General features: G+C 41.4%; 2 protein-coding genes across 2 annotated transcripts in view; one reads left to right on the top strand and one right to left on the bottom strand.

Annotated features, from left to right (window-relative positions):
- The window catches only part of chrnb2 (cholinergic receptor, nicotinic, beta 2), a 31,527-nt gene extending 19,198 nt beyond the window's left edge, over positions 1-12,329 (top strand). The window contains exons 4-6 of the mRNA XM_020927938.2: positions 4,366-4,475; positions 9,247-10,372; positions 12,177-12,329. Coding sequence (XP_020783597.1) covers positions 4,366-4,475; positions 9,247-10,372; positions 12,177-12,329 — 1,389 coding nt within the window. The remainder of the gene's footprint in view (positions 1-4,365; positions 4,476-9,246; positions 10,373-12,176) is intronic.
- A 3,249-nt stretch (positions 12,330-15,578) lies between these two features.
- Positions 15,579-16,291, bottom strand: s100t (S100 calcium binding protein T). The gene is made up of 2 exons (XM_020927899.2): positions 16,130-16,291; positions 15,579-16,054 (listed from the first exon to the last, which is right to left on the bottom strand). Exons 1-2 carry the CDS (start codon positions 16,289-16,291, stop codon positions 15,890-15,892), a joined length of 327 nt encoding a protein of 108 aa, XP_020783558.1. The 3' UTR covers positions 15,579-15,889.

Raw genomic sequence — 16,291 nt, forward strand, 5'->3', positions numbered from 1 at the left:
GAAAACTGTGAAGAAAGTGGGTGGGATTTTTAAACCTGATTTTTCCAAATTTGTAACTAGAGTTACATTCTGTTACTGGTTTTACTGGTTTTGCAGTGGGATTTACCAGCCTCTGCACATTTACCAAACGCACATCGAGACAAATACAGACACATTTGTGCACTTTTATTCGGCAAACTTCAACCACGTCGCGGTAAGAAGTTAATTGCCGACAGCAGTGGCCGTAATGAAATATGATCGCACTCAACAATGTCAGACCTCGAGTCCAAGTCCAAGTGCCTTCAATACCGAAACAAGACCAAGTCCAAACGTGGTCGAGTCCGAGACGAGACCAAGACCGTAAAAAAAAGGTCTCGAGATCAAGATCGGTCTTGAGCACTACGACACTAGTATTATATTATATCATAAACATTCAAGAAATTCTGTATTCTGTTCTTAGTATTTTAAAAAATGAACTACTTCAAGTACTAATACCTCTTTATTCTATTTATAGTATTGTACATTTCTGATGCACTGTAATCTCATTTACAGTAATACAGCGAGAGTACAATGAGCTCACCTTGCAGTTCTCCGTTATGTGCCAGTGACCAAACCCCGACCCTGTTCTACATGAATGCTGCAGTAAACACACAGCTGGGCCCTAGAACAAACTACTACCATCAAAGCCTAATTAAAACCAACCGTATAATAACACCTTTATATATTTTTAGCTTTTTCTGTGTACATTTCGCGTTAGACTGAATCAGAGGTGTGCTGTGCATTTGCTTTGGACATAAATCGTGGCCAAGGTCTCACAGTGTGACATCAGGTGCTGTAACGTGGAGACCATATTTATGATAAGGTTGTTTATAGTTGATGTATATTATTGAACGTTCACACAGTTTTGCACCTGAGCTCGGTTGAATTTATGACATGTAACCCAGCACAGAGAGCCGATCAGTGGACTATAGACGTGTGCTATATGGATGTGTGCGCGAAGGGGGATCCAAGGACACTAACTATAATAGGTACAATGCATCATGGTTACGGCACTGGGGCTAGCATAAAGATAACGCCCCTATAGTGTGGTGCTGGAGAGAGGGAGAGAAGGAGAAAGGAAGAAAAAGATAGAAAGAGAAAGAGGAGTGGTCAAGTATTCACTGCATTGTGGGAAATTAAATCTGTGCACTCAGCCTTAGGGGGGGCATTTGCGTTGTGGGTATCTATGTTAATTCTTCAATATTAGATAAACTTAAGGGTGAGCGAAACTGACAGAAAGTATTATTTGAAATATCACAACCTTAGTTCAAATGCTACGCAAAAAGGCAATAAAAGGCCAAATTTGACATTATCTAAAAACAGTCACTGCATATTTTATATCTTTTGCTAGATGAAAAACAGGTCCAAAAATGCATAAAATTGACTCTTTTGACCTTGTTATAATGCTGTAACCTCATTAAAAACATACCCGGAGTTGTGTTTTGTTTTATTCACATGTTTTAGTAACTCTTTTTTTATTAGTCTGTCTGCATCTCCAAAGCTCAAAATGCTCCATTCCACCTTATGATGTCATGAAGTGATGGGTTTTAAGTTAACTGCTCCTTTTACCTTTAGTTCAGTAGAGATGGGAATTCCAGGGCTGAAATCATTCAAATGATTCTAGTGAAACAGTGTATAGATTTTTAAAACATAGTGGGACACTTCCTGTAATACCACATGACATCACAAGGTGAAACAGAGTGTTTTCTGTTTTAGAGAAGAGCTAGCCCAGGGGTCTCGAACCTGTAACTCGAGAGCTACAAGCTGCTCTTCACCCCCTTCCAAGTAGCCTATTGTAAATGTGTCATTTTGATGCCCAATTTTGTGCACTGATTACTGGACAATAGGTTGTGTTTTATAGACATCTAAATGCACCTCATCTTCGACTTGCCATGGCTCTTATATTGACTAAATTTCTAGTGACCGCTAAAATTTGTAGCTCTCTAGCATTTTCGTTTACAAAAAGTAGCTCACAGGAGGAAAAAGGTTGATCCTGAGACCACTGAGTTGGCCTATATATGCAGGGTTAGGGTGTTAAACATGTATGAATAAAACAAAACAAAACACAACTTCTGGTCCATTTTCAATGAGGAACAGAGATTATAACAGAGATCAGAAAATGGCATAATATAGTCCCTTTAAAGTTAGAATATGGGTTCATTTAAATTTAGGGTGATGTTACGATGATAGAAGTTGTAATTTGCGTGAGGTCCTGCAGAATGTTGGAGGCGCGTGTGCAGAGACATGAGGAGCAGATGGTGGCCAGGTTCTGCACCATCTACTCCTCATGAGAGTTTATATAGTGCAATTGTCAATGTAATAACCTCCCCACACAACATGCAAATTCAGGCTTGTCTGTAGTATTAATGATAATCGGAGTGTCTGTAAAGGTCGTCCAAAGACTGTATCTGGGTAAGAAACACTAGGATGGTGACTCTGTAGTAGATTTCATCAGTGTGATTGGTGCATATATTTAGAAACACATTCGGGGTCAGGGTGCAGATGAGTCCTCGGGTGTCTTTGTTCAGCTTAAAAGAGAGAATGGATTTTTTTTTTAAAAGCACAGATCAAAAATATGCTGTGCTCATGCGACGCCAAACTATTCTATAGAGTCTGTATTTTGACGGAAGTAGAACAGACGTGAAGATGCTTTGGAAAATTTAGGGATGCACCACGATTTTTCTGATTTAATGCAAATTTTGATGCCTGATATGAACCCATACCAATCCAGAGACTTAAAACAGCCTTTATTTCCTTTTAACAAAAACAAAAAAGGACAAAACTGATCCAAATGTAGCTGTTATTTATCTCTGAAGTAACTACAGAACAACTCGTATACATACAAGTTCAAACATTATGAGGCTTTCTGGGCCAACTACGACCAGTTAATGTTCTTATTACATCAATTTAATTACTGATATTTGGAAGCCAATATCTGATCCAGTGAATTTTTCAATATTGGCAATGATATCCGTTACGATACAGATTGCCAATAGGTTATTCATTGCTGAGCGTACACAGGAAAAAAATAAATAAAACAAAATAACTAACACCACAGTTGAATGTCTTTTCTGTTGAGTGATTTATTATTATTTTTAATTTTTTTACAGTTATGTCAAAAAGTAATATTAATCAATCATTACCAAAAGAAAGTATTTTTAGACTAACTAGAATTTGCTGACTTTACAAGGCTGTCAATTACTTGTTTTCTGTTGCAGCTGTAGTCCCTATAACCAATGGAAATCTGTAGGGCTGATAAACTGGGGCAAATAAATCTGTGTATCATTCGTTTATTCGTTTAAAAAAATAAAAATAAAATAAATAAGAAAACGAAAAAAACAATTATTTTCTTCATTATTTGTCTCCAAAACCAAAATGAAAAAAACGGATAACGATTTGTTCTTTTATTTTATGATTTTGTGTTTAAATTAATAATGGAAAAAACAGATAAAGGCCGTTTCCCATTTCCGTGACTTAAACTGCGATGCTGGACTTTTGCTCCACATGAGGACTGAACCAGGACTGAACCAGGACTAAACAAGGGCTGAGTGTCCGGACGGGCCCGGAGGTGAGCCCCCGTAGACCACTGGATAATCAGGACTGAGACCAGGACCAGACCGGGACCAGGACCAGGACTGAGACCGGGACTGAGATTGGAATCAGACCAGGACTAAACCTGTACTGAACTGGGATTGAACTAGGACTAAACCAGGTCTAAACCATAACTCAACCATGACTAAACCAGGACTAAACCGGTCAGTCCTTGTCTCAGTTCCAGTCTCAGTCCCGTTCTGGTCCTGGTTTCAGTCCCGGTCTGGTCCCAGTCTCAGTCTTGGTCCTGGTCTTGGTCTGGTCCCAGTCTCAGTCCCAGTCTGGTCCCGGTCTGGTCCTGGTTTCAGTCCTGATCACCCACGGTCTACACGGGCACACCTCCAGGCCCATCCCAACACTCAGTCCTGGTTTAGTCCTGGTGTAGTCCTGTTTTAGTCCTGGTTCAGTCCGGCATCGCAGGAGACTAAGAATAATATATAGAAAATAGTTGTGGTTTTTTTTTTTTTTTTTTGGTTTTATTTTGAAAACAAATGATACACGGATTTTAATACTCAGGTGTCTGTTGACTTTAGTCCTGATTTTGTTACTTTACACATGTCCGTTTTACTTACCCAGAGACATTAAACAAAGACCTCTTTCACCTACATGATCTTCATATCACTTATAGTTCCTTTGTTTGATGTAGTGAGAAAAATCACTACCATCATAGTCACACTGATCGATTGATGCTCTAATGTAATTTCATTGTTACTTGTGACAGTGAAAAGAACTGAGCCACTTTTTCCTCTTTGACAGGAGTGGCAGGACTATCGGCTGACCTGGGTTCCAGAGGAGTTTGACGGGATGCTGAAGGTCCGACTTCCCTCCAAACACATCTGGCTCCCGGACGTGGTTCTGTACAACAAGTGAGTCCCACCTGTGCTCCGCTCGCAGGGCTCCTGTCTGGAATGCACCTGAATCCTAAACGTGTACTGTACTGTGCCAAAATGTGAACTGTTTACTGGATGGGTTTAAGCATAATCCAGATTTGAATTTAAATAAGCATAAACATTTACAATTTAAAAGGTTTTTAATTTAATTCAAACAAAACACACTTTTAATTTATGTTGCTTAATATAAGAGATAATCAGGAATCACTCATTTAAACTGTAAAATAGATAACACTTAATTTGAAGCAGAAGAACATTTAGTATTGCCTATTATTTATATAAAAGACATTAAATACAATGAATAAGAGAAGCTAAGTATTTGGTTTAACAATACAGTGCAGCTTTTTATTTTGTGAGTAAGTGTGAAGGCTCAAATAAACCACACAAAAACACAAAAATCTATTATGGACTAAAAATACTCTTGATCATTTTCTCTACACTAATTTAGAGAACTGAACCAGGACTGATCCCAAGACTAAAACAGGACCACACCAGGACTAAACCAGGTCTAAACCTGGTCTAAACCAGGACTGAACCAGGACTGAACTAGGGCTGAACCAGTACTAAACCAGGACTAAACCAGTACTAAACCAGGACTAAACCATCAGTCATGGTCTCAGTCTCAGTCCTGGTCTGGTTCTGGTCTCAGTCCTGGTCTCAGTCTCAGTCTCAGTCTGGTCTCGGTCTGTTCTGGTCTCAGTCCTGGTCCTGGTCTCAGTCTGGTCCTGGGCTCAGTCCTGATTTGGTCCCGATCTCAGTCCCAGTACGGTCCCGGTGTGGTCCTGGTCTCAGTCCCGATCACACAACTACATGAGCTCATCTCTGGGCCCGTCCCGACACTCAGTCCTGGTTTAGTCCTGGTGTAGTCCTGTTTTAGTCCTGGTTCTGTCCATATGAGGTAAAAAAGTCTGCTGAAACAGGAACCAGCTGTTATCCATTTTTTCCATTATTGACACTTAATTTGAAACAGAAAAACATTTTGTATTATGTATTATTTATATAAAAGACATTAAATACAGATTTTTTACAGGATTTAAAAATAAAATGTCAGTCCTCAGCTCAGTGTTAACTCCCATTTTAGGAAATACAATCTGAAATGCTCAACAGACTTTTCCTGCTTGTACAATGAATGGGAGAAGTTAAGTATTTCTTTTAACAATACGGCGCAGCTTTTTATTTTGTGAGTAAGTGTGAAGGCTCAAATAAACTGTACAAAAGCACAAAAAACAATTATGTACTAAAAATACTCTTGATTCTTCTCTGTAGACTAATTTAGAGTTGAAATAACCTAAAAATGTGTGCTTGGTGAGATGTGAGAATGGAAACTGTGTGTCAGGCTGGTTTATGTAAATCAGAGAGCAGTGATCTGTCTGGCCTTCTCCTCTTTCTCTTCCTGCTCCGGAGCAGCTCTGATCTCTGACCCTCTCACCCAGGATTAAATGATCCTTTTAGGGCCATAGCCAGGTCACTGTGTCCCCTGTGTCGAGGCCCAGTTATCCACGCCAGCACAAACCAGGCAGAGAACTCAAAATAAAACTGCTAAGAGGACGAGATTACACTTTTCTTTGTTTTCTGCTCTATGATATAATGTTGTTTCCTCATCACAAACATAACTGGAGTTGTGTTTTGTTTTATTCACACATTTAACACACAAACCCTGCATATTTAGGCGTGTTTTTAAACTCCATACACCTCCACTAGAATCATTTGGTCAATTTCAGCCCTGGAATTGCTACCACTTCATGACAGCATAAGGTGGAACAGATCGTTTTGAGGTTTGGAGTTGTAGATAGACTAATAATGCAGGATTACATAACATGTGTAAATGGATGGGCTCTATTCACGCTTGCGTCACAAACCAGGAAGACATTTGGAAACATGCGATGAGCAGGCTCTCTTTGTGGTTGTAAGTCTGACAAAATCTAGGAAAAAAAAATGGCCCAGTTTTCTTCATCTCCATGTCATTGTAGCGTTCCGTTATGATCGACTCATCAACAGTTACAACCATACCTCAGTTTTCATCATTTCCCCACTGACACACAACTCCGAGCGCACTGGGTACATGTGATTAGAAGAGATGACGATGCCAAATCCAAGATGATTCCAAACAGCACACACTTATGCAGTCTTCATTTTACCACTGATCACATTTACGTCAATGGGTTTTATCACAGTTAGTCGGCGAGCCTAATGTCGGGAACTACACCGGAAGTTGTCATCGCGTGTTTCCAAACGTCTTCCTGGTTTGTGACGTGAATAGACCCTCAAAACACAACTCCAGGTATTGTTTTTATGAGGTTCTAACATGCCTTATAGCTCACAAGAGTCTATTTTGTGTAACACAGGACCTTTAAAGCATTGATGTCCTCATTACTTTTCAATAATTTCAGCTATACAAACTGACCTTGTTTGAGAGGTGTTGCTTTGTTTGTATAAATGTCTCAGAATGAACAGACTCAGACAAACTTCATCGATCCACAAGGGAAATTACTTGGACACAGTAGCTTGCATATCACAATATATTATAATAACAGAGAGAAAAAATATAAATGGTAATAATACATTCTAAATAAGTAGCAACAATAGCAAGTGACAGATGTCAAATAAGGCATAATTATATAAACGTATATGTACAAGTAAAAATTTAATAGAATAGAAATAAGTAATAAAACTATCAGCATTATATAAGAGGTTATAAGAAAAACAGTGCACAGATGATGCCATCAAATTTTCGTCACCTGACAAGCTCGAGATCAAACAGTGACAGTCAACGAACCCACAGTTCTGTAGTGCAGTTAAGGACAGCAAAATGACTCGCGTTAAAGTACGAAAACTCTGGATTCTCTGTCGAACAGTGGACGACCGTGCAATTTGTCTGATATGTAAAGAAAGTGCGTCGGTTTTCAAAGAATATAATCTGCGTTGTCAAGGTCATGCGATTTTGTTATACGGCCGACCCCTGTTGTAGGGAGTAAGGCATGAATGTAGCTCTGTACAAACCTTCAGCTTAAAATATTTATTATTCAACAGCACAGTATTTCTTCCATTTGATTAACAGACCGAGGGCACTCATTTTGATGCTGTTTGTCAATGTTTGTCTCTGAATGTCATTGAATTTTGTTTTTATTATCATTACAAAAATATATTTCATGCTGGCATACAGGAGAGGGGGTAGAGTGTTTATCCCAGTTAAGGGTGGGATATTCACCAGAAGCTGATATTTTGTGTGAACCAACATGCTGCTTAAAGAATATGCATTATGTGTTATGTGAGCACTGAGTTATGAAGAGGGAAAAGTGACTGCAATGCTGTCTAATAGAGTTGTAGTAAAACTGGTTTGTGGATGAGTGTGTGGGTGAGTGGATGTACTAAACTCTAATTAATATAATTTGGGGGAAATAATTGGCCCTACTCATCAGCCTCAAGATATCAGTAGTGTGTGTCGTCTCTTGGTTGCTCTGGATTATAAACAACATGACATGACATAATATGACACTGGCAACGAAAAAACCCCAGATCGGTCTGTCTTCAGTTGTAATACATATGCCAGATTTCTGCATGCCCACACATACCCTTAGCCTCTTAAAGCAACAGATTTTCTCCGTTATTCCAAATGATAAAGTCTTTTGGCTGGCCAAGCGCACATTGCCTCGCTGCATTCGCCCTGGCCCAGAGGCAGTGTTTTATATGGGCCTGAGACATATGTGCTTTCTCTGGGGAGCAGCATCCTTTTAACGGCACAGTGTGTTTGTGTGTCCTGGAGCCTTGTTGTATAATAAGACGAGTTATGCTCCATATTTATGAAGCTCTGGGCAAACAGACAGTGAACTGGTGGACTAAATCTGGTGTAGTTTACAAATGTTTGACAGTGCACTGCAAAAAGTCTGCATGATTGAACATGGCTAGGTTAGGGTAGGCTCATGTGGCATTGTAACACTTTAACATAAAAAGCCGGAGGAAATGTTCATATTCTCGGGTAAAATTTACTGTTTAACTGTTAGATTGCAGATTTCTTGACTCAGTTTATGGTTAATAATATTTATAATTATTGGTCCGATCCACATGAAACAAAACTGGCACACAGACTGCAGATCCAGTCCCTAACAAATAATAATAAGTTTCAACATTTGTGGATCATATGTTTGGATAGGTGCTTTTTGAAAGTTTGAAAATGTCAGTCATTGCTTTGCCTGTAATGTTCCACAATATGGTATAAACGTACCTTCATTTATTTTGTTACAGGCGTTTTTATTGTCAAAGAATACCTGCTTGTTTCTATGGAGAAGCTAAGTTTTATGTGCAACATTTCAGGTAAAACAACATATCCAGAGACAAAAGAAAAAAAGTCATGAAATGTCCCTATAATGGATTTTAAACGGACAGCCTGGAATTTTGGACATAGGACCTCATTTCCTAGTTTACCAGAGTGTTGGAGACTTGTGGAGACATTTTATAAAATATTCCATCCAGTCCTTGTATTTGCAGAGGTCGCTGATGCTAGGCTAGTGCATGTCAATGGCCATAGTTATCCTGCCACTAAAAACAGTCTTACCCACTTCACAAAACACCCGAAGCAAAACACTTATTACTCCAGACTGTCGATGTAAAGGTCTGTGTTGATAGAATAATGTTTGAAATAAAACTAACCTTGCATCGCATGAATTGTCGCATGTTGAGGGACTATTTTCTCATTATAATTTGGAAATATAATATGCACATTATTTACACATGTCCTTTTCTCTTGCAGCGCTGATGGAGTTTACGAAGTCTCATTCTACTCCAATGCTGTGGTCTCCTATGATGGCAGTATTTTCTGGTTGCCCCCGGCGATCTACAAATCCGCCTGTAAGATTGAGGTCAAACACTTCCCGTTCGACCAGCAGAACTGCACGCTGCGTTTTCGATCCTGGACGTACGACCGCACCGAGATCGACCTGGTGTTACGGGCGGACGTGGCGAGCATGGATGACTTTACGCCCAGCGGGGAGTGGGACATTATTGCGCTCCCAGGACGAAGGAACGAAAATCCGGCCGATCCCACCTACGTAGACATCACCTATGACTTTATTATCAGACGGAAACCACTTTTTTACACAATCAACTTGATTATCCCGTGTGTGCTTATCACTTCCTTGGCGATCCTCGTCTTCTACTTACCTTCGGACTGTGGCGAAAAAATGACTTTATGTATCTCCGTGCTCCTCGCCCTCACTGTGTTCCTTTTACTGATCTCCAAAATAGTCCCACCCACCTCTCTGGATGTCCCGTTGGTTGGGAAGTACTTGATGTTCACGATGGTTCTAGTCACGTTCTCCATAGTTACGAGTGTTTGTGTGCTAAACGTGCATCACCGCTCACCCACCACACACACCATGCCCCCCTGGGTTAAGCTGGTCTTCCTAAACAAGCTCCCGGCTCTGCTCTTCATGCGCCAGCCTCGGAACAACTGTGAACGGCAGCGGCTGCGCCAGAGACGGAGAGCCCAGGAGCAGAAGGAGGGGGGGCGAGGAGGGGAGGTCGGCGGGCTCATGGTCGGCCTCGGAATGGCCAACACGGGTGGGAACGGAGGCGCCACTTCCACAGGAGTCTTCGGAAAGGAGGACAGTGACCCGTGTACGTGCTACGTGAACCGGGCCACAGTGAAACAGTTTGGAGGGGAGCTGGGAGGGGCAGGAGGGTCCATGGATGGATTGAACAGAGTGAGAGAGGGCCGAGAAGCGGGCGCGGGGAATGTGCCACGGGGTAAGCAGGCGGCAGGGGGTCCAGCGCTCACCCAGGCCCTGCTGGCTCAAGCATGTCCCGGCTTCGAGGAGGCCGTGGAGGGGGTCCGCTTCATCGCAAACCACATGAAGAGTGAGGACGATGACCAGAGTGTGAGTATCAACTTCAGCTGTATTAAGGTGTGAAGGTGGAGTTTATGTCGGGTTTCGTGATTATTTTAAGTAGTTGACCTTAGGCATGAGTAGTTGACTATACAATAATTGATCATTTAGAATTTCGTCGATTACATTCATTTCTAATCGACAAACCACATGTAGGTTTGGATACGAGGCTGCATCTGACTGCGCAAACACTGGAGCTGCAGCCTCACAGTCCTACGTTTCGGCTCTGGCACCTCCATGCAGATCGCTATGTCCCTCAATGAGTGCATTTACATTGCAGTTTCATCATGGTGCATGTATATGCAGTATCCCGGTTACTGCAACATAAAGAGTTGAACTAAACCTGCACACGTTTGATCTCTAAAAACATGAACCATCTCCAATGCGATATACACACAGAACAGACTCACCTTCAGCATCAACATCTCTCTGTCACAGAAAGAACACTCATATTCCACTGAGTTGTGTCCTTTAGTCTGACAGAAGCTGAACCGCATCAGTGCGCAAGAGCATTTTTTTTTTTTTTCTCCACTTAGTTTATGCAAATGAGCCATGCGGTTTTAAGTTTAGTTTCTGTGAGACTTGCACAAAGCTGCATTAAACACTTTATAATCTCAAATGGGCTTATGTGGCTCTATAGTAGTTCCGGTTTATATGTTGTAAAGTTGAGTTTATTTATGCAGATTAGTAATAGTAATAATAATGATGATACTTATTATATAAAAACGTTAATGATTAATCAAAAATAAATCGTTAATTCTTCTGACGATCGATTAATAAAATTTCATCAAATGCCCATCCCTAGTCGACCTGTCAGGGATCGTTGTTTCGATTTGTCAGCCAGTCAGATGTTGTTGTTTTTTTACATTACTCATTGCATTTATAGCTCCATTTAAGACACCCAAAGCACTTTACAATGCATGATTCTTTATTTACAGCGCATTATTCTATGTCTTGAACAGTCTTTTTGTTGTTGCATTGGTGCTGTTTGCACTGCCATTTGAAACACACGGGGAGCTCCGGCAGAGCATAAGCAAGGGAGACAGATCTGTGACGCAATTGCAGCTCTCTGAATATTCAGCAAAGAGACATGTAATTATAGAAGCGCGCAGTGTAGTGGCGTAGTCCATCGTGAGGAGAAAGCTGCAGAGAGAGAGAGAGCAAGCTCAGGAAAACACTCCTGCTCTAAAAGTGTACCTAAATTATGTAACAAATAGAATAGTCTCCAATAGTCTCTGTTTATAGTCTGTCTTCCCTCTCCACAACAAAGCTCCACTGCACCATTTACCTTTCCTATTCCACAAAAATTAGGTTACAAATAAGCATAGAATTATTCACTGTACAATAAAATGAATGTTATGAAATGTACTTACCTTTACTGTAAAAGATAGTCGCTATATCTCTGTGTTTTACAGCTCAGTACTGCATGTCACTGTCATTTAACATAAGAAAAATACTACTTATATTTACAGAAGATCAAACATGAATGCAAGTCTGACTTGTTTTCTTTTGCAGTATAGGTAGTTGGTAATATGCTGTAAAATAAATCCATAAAGCTGTGTTAAAATTGTGTCCTTAGTACTCAAAAAAGGATAACATTACTATTGTGATACTTGGTGGATTTGATTATTTTCATATCAGCATTGAGGCATTAGACCTCATCAGCGCTGTGTGGCCGTGCTAGTCTCTCCTCCCATTAAGCCTTCACCTCCATTAACCCTCTACAAAGGCAGCGAGGGGGCGGATACAAGGTTGCGACGCTGGCTTAATTTGTTTTTCTTTCCCTCCTCCACAGGTGAGCGAAGACTGGAAGTACGTCGCCATGGTGATCGACCGCCTCTTCCTGTGGATCTTCGTGTTCGTGTGTGTCTTCGGGACGTTGGGCATGTTCCTCCAACCACTTTTCCAGAACTACACAGCCAAGACCATCACCAGCACACCAGGCTGATCACTCCCCGAGATGTCCGAAAAGCTAAAGGACAGCTCTTACCCCCCTTCTGTCCCTTTGACCCACCAGCCCGGGACAACGTAAGGCTGGTGGCAAAGACGAAGGGGGTCAGGTCGGGATTTTTGTCTTTTTTGGAACTTGGACAAAACTTTGGAACAGTAAATCACGTCCATTATACCTTTATAGTAACATTTTTGCAAAGTTTTTTCTCGAACGAAGAAAAGAATTGGAAGTCATATTCTTTACCTGCAGTTTTTGTCCAGCTGCTTTAATGGACTATCCTTCCCTTTCCATTCACCCCTCCTCAGGTCAGTAGGAGTTAAGGAATCCCTGTGTTATTCCTTATCAAACCTATAATGCCAGCCAACTTGTTCTGCCTAACATTGCCTGTATACACACATTGTTTAAATCAAAGTTAAAATCAGCTTTTCAGAAAGGGAAGGGGCGTTCACATCTTCAGATAGATTTAACTTTTTCTTCCACAATCAAATAGTTTATCATAGCATAGTCAATTACCACACACAAAACTATTAATACAAATCTCATGCAATTATTTTTTACTGAAAGAAAGGCTGTGATCTGATTTGCCTAAACTGAATGTGATATTGCTCACATACTTTCTAGTGAGGCCAGGTAGCAGGTGATAAAAATAAATATATCAAATAATAATATGCATATGCAAGAATGAAGCAGGTTGTGTTATTAGCTGAAAGGATAGAATATGCATGGGTAGCTTTCTCTTTAGACAGTTTTGCACATATGTAGAGCAGTACAGGAGAGCACAGCTGCGATGGGGTCAGCTTAGAGGCATCATGGCTGACAGACCATCCTACAGTACGACAGATCGGAAAGTTGGGCAAATACCGGGAAATATAGTCTATGAGAAATGCCAGTTTGCGATTTAAAGATGTATTATGCAGCTTTTCTGGTGAAGTGTCCGCTACCTGCTTGTCTCCATGGATGTTATTCCTTTGCCTGATATGTTCCAGAGTATAACATTATCTATTTTGCATGTATTCAACTACACATTATTGCTCTAAAATGCCTTGGAAAACATGCATTCTTACCGTGAGTGGGTCACTTGTCCACAGATGGGATCTGTAACTTGTTGGTCTTCATGGAACTATTTAGGTTTAGGCTATGTTTAAATGATGACGGTCTGAACAGAAGACGCAAAAATGGCGGCACGTCTTCACTTTTTATTCTGCGTTTAGATGATGTTTTTGGGAGGAAATCTGCGCGCATACAGTGACCCAAAAGTGTGTGGAATTCTATTTGGGTATGCACGTACTTAAAGCAACAAGGGCATCTTTGGACATAAGGACGTTTTCATGCCACGCATTTTCTTCAGCTACTCCTCCCACAAAGTTGTCCCACACCGGCTCATTCTCCCAGGTGTTGTTCATAGCCGTCTGGCTTGCCTGTGATGAACTGGTGCATCCAGAATTTGACAGAGGTCATTACAGATGCTTCTCTGTTCACTTATAGCATCTCTGCATATTCTGTACATTTGTTGAGATGCCTCCTGTAAGTTTATTAGAGCTGCCAGAGCAGCTTGAAGGTCTGACGCATGGAAATGATCTGACATGTTTGTTTCTGTGTACTGTATGTATGTGACGTAAACACATACGCGCATGAGCAGATCTGACCAGAGTTTTGCGTCTTGGGCAGTGTAGACGAAATCACAACTGCAGAGTGTATTCAACTTTTCCACTTTGGTGGGTGGTTTAGGATTTTTGCATTTTTAAGCCCCCAAAATGCCGTCACTGTCTAAATGAAAGACACTTCCTATAAAATATTTTGTCATTTTTACCTGCAAGTCTTCTCATGTAAACAGGCCCTTAATGCCAAATAAACAGTAAGAAGCTCCATGGGGACAAGCAGGTGGTGGACCCTCCATCACAAAAGTTACATCGTGCGCCTTTAAGGGTGTACTCTGTGTCACTTTTTCTACTGTACTAACCCTCACTCCTCTGCCTTTGTCTTGTGTTGTCTTTTTAATTCTGGTTTGTTCATTCATGTCCTGCCAAGTGCGGTTTATGTATCAACGTGTATGTAAGATACGTTTGTGGCCTATGCCCCCATTACGCATGACGCATCTCTCATTACGCATCCGACAGATACAGAGAACATATGCGTCAGCCTCGTTAAAACCTCTCTCAATCACTCTAGGTCTTCCATGGGCAAATACACAACATTTTGTCCACCTATTCTCATAAACTCGGCGCCCACAATGGCTGATGCTTGGTTTGTACTTTAGTCAAGATTTCCTGTTTTACCATCTGTTATTGATAACTTTTTGGATGTCAGAGGATGGAGTAAGGGTCACACTCATAAGGCAATAAAAACAAAACTTGTGGTTCAAAATCACAGCTGTGGGACTATGGGAAACGCTGCCAGAGCACAATATTATACGGACAGCGCAGACTGGATGCGAAATATGTCCGAATATGAATGGACGTCATGTCTGAAGAGGCCACTATGACGGATCGCTGTTTAAATCCCTTGTCACTGTCACTCCGCGTGCGTCTCCACGTCAATTAATAGTCACGTGGCCAAGTTCATCTCGGACTAGAAGCTGTCTGGAGAACGGGATTACCCAGAGGATCCCCAATACAGTGTGAAAAGCCTATATAAGAGAGACTATGATACACTGCACACGGACATTATCGGACTACTTTCTCTCTATGACGTCTCCACTCGCTGTCCCTCTCCTCTCTTGCTCCCACGCGCATTAACCCCCACCCCTTTTTTTCACCTCAGATCTGCTCCTGTGCACACCGCAATCAGTCAAATAAAGGTTGTAGGTACAGACGAAGCAAGCAGTGTGTTGGTGGCTATGTTTTTATACTATACTAGGAGTGGTGAAAGATATATTTCCTGTCATTCTAATAGGAACTTCCTTTTGTGTACATAAAGTATCCGCAGTTTTTTTTTTTTTTTAACAGTAATGGGTTTTTCCAAGGTCAACGTAATGCTCGCCATTGTTTTAAGCCAGGAAAGCCATATAACATTCCCTACCCATTTGAGAACGTTCTTAAACTAAAAAAGTACATTTTAATTATTTTCTTCACGTTATAGTTTCAAATTAAGAGGGCGATTATAGCCTACATAGCCTCGGTCAATGTAAAGAGGGTCTTGTGCTGCCCTCTGGTGGTTATTTGGAAGCAATTCAATTCTCTACTGTGTAAATGAAAACCAACGGCCTTGTAATTTGAGTATAGATCACATTTATTCTTTCCAGGGAGTTCTACATTTGAAAGTGTTACAAAAGACACAAAACAACAAGAGAGATATGCACACACGTGACAGTGACAGCATTCTCCAGGTTGTGGCGTGCAGGTGGTAAATACTACATGACGCTGGGGCACAAACCCACACACGCACATGCACATCTACAGCTGGTGCATGTGTGTGTGTTTGTGTGAGCCACAGAAGGAGTCCTCTGGTCACCACCCACTGCACTCTCCCTCACCACCCCTGGCTCTCCCTCTCCCTCACACTATCCCTCCCTGGAGCTTATGCTTTGCAGAGTGGTGGGCATGTTCCTCTGGGCCTCCTCACTTCTTCTTCTGGTCCTTTTCGTTGTATTCTAAGAAGAAGTCATTGCAGGCCACAGTGAGTGCTCCGACCAGGATGATGAACTCGGTGAAGTCTACCTCTCCATCGTTGTTGGAGTCCAGGTCTCCCATGACTTTGTCCACTGCCTCTTTGTCCTGGGCGTTCTGTATAGACACATTTCACATTAGCATTACTATTTTACAGGTCATAGTTATGGTGCTGGTGGTGCTGCTCCTTACCCCCAGGTAGTTGCCCAGCTCTGTGGTGAGCAGCTCTTTGAGCTCAGCTCGGCTCAGTGTGTATTTGTCTCCTTCATTTCCAGAGTATTTGTGGAAGGTCTGGATCATGAGCTGCATGGCGCTCTCCAGGGTGGAGGCATTCTCAAGGTTAGGCAAAGACAT

This window comes from Boleophthalmus pectinirostris, unplaced genomic scaffold (genome assembly GCF_026225935.1).
Source record: "Boleophthalmus pectinirostris isolate CB_2022bp ecotype Guang Dong unplaced genomic scaffold, ASM2622593v1 HiC_scaffold_6, whole genome shotgun sequence".
Classification (NCBI taxonomy): Eukaryota; Metazoa; Chordata; class Actinopteri; order Gobiiformes; family Gobiidae; genus Boleophthalmus; species Boleophthalmus pectinirostris.